The sequence below is a fragment of the Calonectris borealis genome, chromosome 1, assembly GCF_964195595.1.
Source record: "Calonectris borealis chromosome 1, bCalBor7.hap1.2, whole genome shotgun sequence".
NCBI lineage: Eukaryota > Metazoa > Chordata > Aves > Procellariiformes > Procellariidae > Calonectris > Calonectris borealis.
The window spans coordinates 146,813,826-146,819,825 of NC_134312.1; the positions used below are offsets into that span (position 1 = coordinate 146,813,826).

General features: G+C 42.0%; 1 protein-coding gene across 1 annotated transcript in view; it reads left to right on the forward strand.

Moving 5' to 3' along the window:
* ATP10A (ATPase phospholipid transporting 10A (putative)) overlaps positions 1–5,030 on the forward strand; it is a 112,669-nt gene extending 107,639 nt beyond the window's left edge. The window contains exons 18-21 of the mRNA XM_075134938.1: positions 2,218–2,298; positions 2,389–2,493; positions 2,828–3,015; positions 3,715–5,030. Coding sequence (XP_074991039.1) covers positions 2,218–2,298; positions 2,389–2,493; positions 2,828–3,015; positions 3,715–4,420 — 1,080 coding nt within the window. The 3' untranslated portion in view covers positions 4,421–5,030. The remainder of the gene's footprint in view (positions 1–2,217; positions 2,299–2,388; positions 2,494–2,827; positions 3,016–3,714) is intronic.
* Positions 5,031–6,000: the final 970 nt, after the last annotated feature.

The window sequence follows — 6,000 nt, forward strand, 5'->3', positions numbered from 1 at the left end:
TAGCCTTAGACTCTGAGGGAAGTAGTCACCAGCAGATGACAGATTCAGCTGAAATGTCTGTTGAAAACACCTTGTCCCCATCTGCTTGAATTGTATAATGAAGCACAAGTATAATGGAGCACAAGTCTTATAAGGAGCGGCTGAGGGAACTGGGGTTGTTTAGTCTGGAGAAGAGGAGGCTGAGGGGAGACCTCATCGCGCTCTACAACTACCTGAAAGGAGGTTGTAGTGAGGTGGGGGTCGGTCTCTTCTCCCAAGTAACAAGTGATAGGACGAGACGAAATGGCCTCAAGTTGTGCCAAGGGAGGTTTAGATTGGACATTAGGAGAAATTTCTTTACTGAAAGAGTGGTCAGGCCTTGGAACAGGCTGCCCAGGGAAGTGGTTGAGTCACCATCCCTGGAGGTATTTAAAAGACGTGTAGATGTGGCACTTCGGGACATGGTATAGTGGGCATGGTGGTGTTGGGTTGGTGGTTGGACTCGATGATCTTAGAGGTCTTTTCCAACCTTAATAATTCTATGATTCTATGATTTTATGATTCTATGAAAATAGAAGGAATTGCAGGAGGGATTTGAGCCAAACCATTTCTGGTAATTACAGCTACAGTGTACTGTGGCAAAATCTTTCTGCTTGGCAAAACTGTCCATATTGAGACATTGCTTCCAAGGCAAAAGCCTTTCTTAAAAAGATCTGACATTGTGCCCTCTGAGAGGAGACAGCGAGTGTCTTTTGCCTTTAACTGTATACCTGCATTTGGTACCCTACACATCCATTGCTAGACACTGTCCTGGAAAGATGAATGGAGAATTTTAGCATAACTTGTTTCTAGTGCTTTAGTCCAAATTCTCTCTTTTTCACCCAGCTGTTGTTTTCCATTTTCTACATTTCTTCTGTTCCAGTGCATTGCACTTTAAAGATTTGTAACATTAATACCTTCCTTTCTTGCACATTTTTAAGGTGTTTGAAATCTGGTAATGGCTTAAGCTTGTTGGGAAGTTGTGTCTGCCTGTCTTCAGCTGGCAAAATGAGGAGAGAAGTCTCCCAGGTTCACAGTACAAATATTTCTCATAGTCAAGTCCGGGGAACGTTCTAAGTTTGTTTGAAACCTAGTGAGCATTTTCTCTGAATATTATTTACCAAAAAGGCATTTTTAAAACCTCCCAAAAATCCTGCTTTAGGTAGGATCTCTCTCAAAAAGATATCACCGATTCAAAGCCTATAGTATTATAGAATAATTTAGGTTGGAAGAGACCTCTGGAGGCCAACTGATCCAGACCCCTGCTCAAAACAGCTTCAAAGTTAGATAAGGTTGCTCAGGTCTTTATCTAGTCCAGTTTCGAATGTCTCCAAGAATGGAAATTCCGCAGTCCTTCTGAGCAACCTGTTCCAATGCTTAACCGCATGTTATTTCAGTAGGCCAAAGAACGCCAGAATTGTTTCTAAGCATCTCACAATTCTCATTTTTAGGCTGCAGTTATATTCTCTGTAGAGGTAAAGAGCCCTGGTGAGCCCAGTGGTTGCAGATGTAGCCTATATCCCAAAATTAAATAAATAAATATTTTGTCATTTACGAACTATTTTTCCTTATATCCAGGTCTTTTATATGACCGTCCATACCCCTGCAATTGTATATTTCTTTAAACCACAATTTAATTTAATATTGTTTCTTAGCAAGCAATTTTGTGTCCAGACACACAGATATATGTGTATGTGTGTATATATATATATGTTTATTTATGTATTTATAACATAGCATACATTGCTGCATTGCTTGCTAAAGATCATTGTTATGGATCTTCTTTTCTAACAGCATTTTCTCTTTTCTCTCTTGTGAATAAATACTCTGTGCTTGTACGTACATGATGCAGAGTGCATTTACTCACGTGCTTACACCTCAGAGAGCTCCTCCTGAAATCAGGAGTGCATAACTGTAGTGCATAAAGTTGGGCACCTTCATAAAGAATGAATGTCAGATTCAAATTACACCCTCTGCCAGGGGAAAAAAAAAGCAGAAGAGTGTCCTCCCAGAACAGAGCGACTTGCAGGCTGACTCTTCGTACTTCATCCCCGAGGGTATCTAACTGATTGGCAAAGTTGTGAAGCTATTTGCACAAGTACTTAAAAGTGCCCGTTGCAATATCCCCCTCAAAATACCTATCCCAGCAAACAGCATTTTCATTAGGCTCTGATTTTCTTAACTTTTTTTGTGCCACAGGAGTACCAACCACACATGTTTTGGATGAACATGATTGATGCTATGTATCAAAGCCTGGTTTGCTTTTTCATCCCCTATTTCGTAAGTGTTTGGCGTAAGCCATTCTATTTCAAGCATTTTGAGGAGAACTGGCAACACAGCTTGGGCTAAATTCTGTCTCCTTCTTTACAGACTTACTATGATTCGGAGGTGGATATCTTCTCCTGGGGAACTCCCATCACCACTATAGCTCTTTTCACCATCATACTACATTTGGCTATAGAAACCAAAACTTGGGTAAGGTACCCACAGCCTACATAGAAACTCGCTGGCATATACGTAGTTCTTTTCTTAGTGCCATTCTTCAAAAACAGAAGATGATCGTTTCATCCCCTCAGCACATTCTGTTTTTAGCAAGCATTTTAAGCAAACATGAAGAAGGTTTTAAACTGTGATCTGCAAACAGCGTTGTAGTGTTGTATCTATAATAAGAATTTTTGAATATACAAGGCTCTAAACTCTTGGCTGTGCATGGATTTGGCTCCAGAAATTAAGAACTATTCATTCAGAATCACAGCAAATTTCTCAGAATATAAAGAATCATTATTCTTTTGTTGTTTTTTTGTCCTAGACTTTTCTCCACTGGTCATCTTGCATCTTCAGTATCCTTTTATTTTTCTTTGTGGCTCTGGTTTACAATGCTTCCTGCCCAGTATGCCATCCTCCATCCAATCCCTACTGGACTATGGAAAGGCTGATGGGAGACCCTATGTTCTATTTCACTTGCATTATATCACCAGTCGTTGCATTGCTGCCCAGGTATTGTATCTTCTCTCATATCTTTTCTCATATATGAAAGCACTTTATGCATATGGTTGGGAGGGCAAGAAATATTTCTTTTCCCACTCCCTCTCTTTCTTTTTGCCTTACCAGCCAAGTCAATTTTTTTCAGCAGCTGGTTATATGAAGTCAGGTTGTCTAAACCTTTTCTGTGCTCCTGACCACAGGAACAGACCACAGCTCCTGGCCATAGACCACAGGAGTGGGATAACTGTAGACTGTTGGTCGAACCTCCTAGCCATGCAGAGATTTGCTACCCTGTGAGGTTTTCCATGATGCTCTCAGATTCAACCCATCCTTCCATAACATGCACAGTACAGAAATTCTGATTGTATGTTGTGGACTTATTTGCCTATTAATGGATGTAGGAGGCCTGCCCTGCAGACTGATCCCCATTGCCATTGATTCCTCATCAGGAAAGGTGAAAGACCGTGTGTAAATACAAGGTGGATCACTGGCTAAAGGTGCAGATTTATTACACTGCTTGTTATTAATCAAAATGTTAGCACAGCATTCAGAGCTTTTCATCTGCAAGCTTTCTTGTGTCAAACATAAGAAAAGCACATAAAACTCTCTTATTTTTCTGTGTTGTACTTTTGTCTTGGATATTTTTGCTTAATAATATCTTGGGTACTTTCTTCTTTCAGTTCTTTTCACGTGCACGTTCTCCCCTTGCAGATTTCTGTACAGAACCCTTCAGGGAACGCTATTCCCAACCCAGCTTCAGCTTGGACGCCAATTGAGTAAACTATCCCCAGAGATTCGCACCCAGCTTCTGACCAAGTTGAATGTAAAGGAAACAATACGTCAGACACAACCCTTTGCAGACAGCTTCTCACCAAGCCTTGGCTCAAATGCCAGTGATTGTTACAAGGCTTATAACCAAAGCACACCTTTGCCAACGTCTCCTCAAACAAGCGAGTCACTTTTCCAAGAGCACACAAAGGCAGAACATACGGCAGATCAGACTGTGGCTGCCTCTCCCCAGCGTGCGGTGTTGTACAGGGAAAACAAACTCCCCTCATCAGCAAGTAGTCTGGAAAGGTCCATGGGATTTCATGGAGGTAGGCACGGCACTTCAGAGATGGAGTCGTTGCCTGTGGGAGCAACATTCCCATGGAGCTCAGCAGTCGACCAAGCAGACTTCAGTTTGTTGAAGTGGATCACGTCAACTCCGCTGTTCAGTCGCATTGGGACTGTTTTACAGGTGTCCTCAAGCAGTTTACAAAATGAAACACAGGACAGTATGTGTGTGCTTGGCTCTTCTTTGCATGTGGACTTCAAAGGCTTAAAAGAACAGAGCTCAAATAACTTGCAGGACAAAATGAAAGGGACACCAGCTGATCATTGTAAAAGTGACAATTCCGAGACCACCTTTTTATGACATGGGCCTTAAATATATTTATATATTTTCTATTTGCACACATTTATAGTGAGATTACTCTATTTGTTTCCAAAGATGAAACAGAAAATCAAAGGTACAGAATGATTATTTAAGAATGTTTAAATACAGTATATTGAAATAAGAGCTTTAAATATAAAAAGAAACACTTGAAAGTTCCATTTATATTGTTTTATTTTTTCATCTCATTTTGTAAGGAAATGCCGTCTTTTTATTTTTCAGATGCTTCTCTTTTATTCTGACACATACTGTAAAAGCAAAGGACCTATCTACCATATTCAAAAGGATTAGATTCAGCAACAATTATTGATATCATTAAAGGCCATTCAGTAATCAAGGAGGAAAAACTGCGATAATAAATAGGCATTGTATTCCATCCATCATCTGCTTGCCAGGGTGTTTTGTCACTGGAGCAAACCATTAGGCAAAACTGTCGAATTATTATACACCTCTCTCTGTAAATGTTAACGGTATTTTACCACCGCATTAATAATACTGGTATTTTATAAGTGACACCATATTTTGATATTGCAGCCATAGCATTTTATGTGTCATGATAAAACATTAAATAAATGACCATCCATATTGCAAAGTGGCTTCCCAGTCTGGCATTAATAGTAATTCAGCCCTTCACTTGGAGTAGCGAGCATTTGGCCGGTCACGGCCTTATATCAGGCTGTTCAACTTCTGAAGAAAAGCTGCTGCTTGTTTGTGAGGAGAGGTTTGGTGGCAAAGAGCTGGGGCACTGTGTCCGCTGTAGAGTTTGACCTGGGAGGGTCCGTGATCTTCTGTGTTGGAGCGTTAGGCTGGTTTTGCAGAAGAGGTCAGTCCTGCTTGCTAGCGGAGGTGGAGTTTTGTTAGGCACCGTCAGTGTTGTTTCAGCCAGGTTAAATCAAGTCCTTGGTGATCAGGAAAGGGCATGACCAGCTGCCAGGGTGCAGTGCTGTGCAGAGGAACTTGAGCCTGGTCTAAGACAGGTTAGTTCCAGTCCCACAAGTAGGGAGCTGCACTGCTTTCTGAGGTTGTGCCGGAACCAACCTTGCGTGGCTGTACATCACAAACTGCCACTGGTACCTGGGCGTGCGGCTGCGCTGTGCCGGCCTGACGGATCCCGGGGGGGTTTAGCCTTGGAGGGCTGCTTGGTTCTTTCATACCTAGTCACCATGACCATGTATGAACTAGCTGCTGCGCTGCTTCGTTTCCTCGTCGCAGGTTTTCAGATGGCCTTTGCCTTGCTTGCCATCAGTTGTGTAAAGCCAGAACCTGTTCGTGCCACGCTCAGTGCCAGGCGACCTGGCTCCCGCATGGGTTGCCTCAACCCGTTAAGCCACAGTGCCTACCATGTGTCACTCGGGATCTTTTTTTTCAAAGATTTATACACTGGCCTCTTCCCCAAAGGCAGAATTGGTAATATGAAACTGTAAAATGCGTTACCCTCATGAAACATGACACATCCACATGTAGCTAAACTACATTTTGGGATTAGAATTGACTAGGGACAGGGCAAAGATGCTAAGGGACTCACAGGATTTTCAGTCTCCTGTGAACAGCTTTAAGCATAC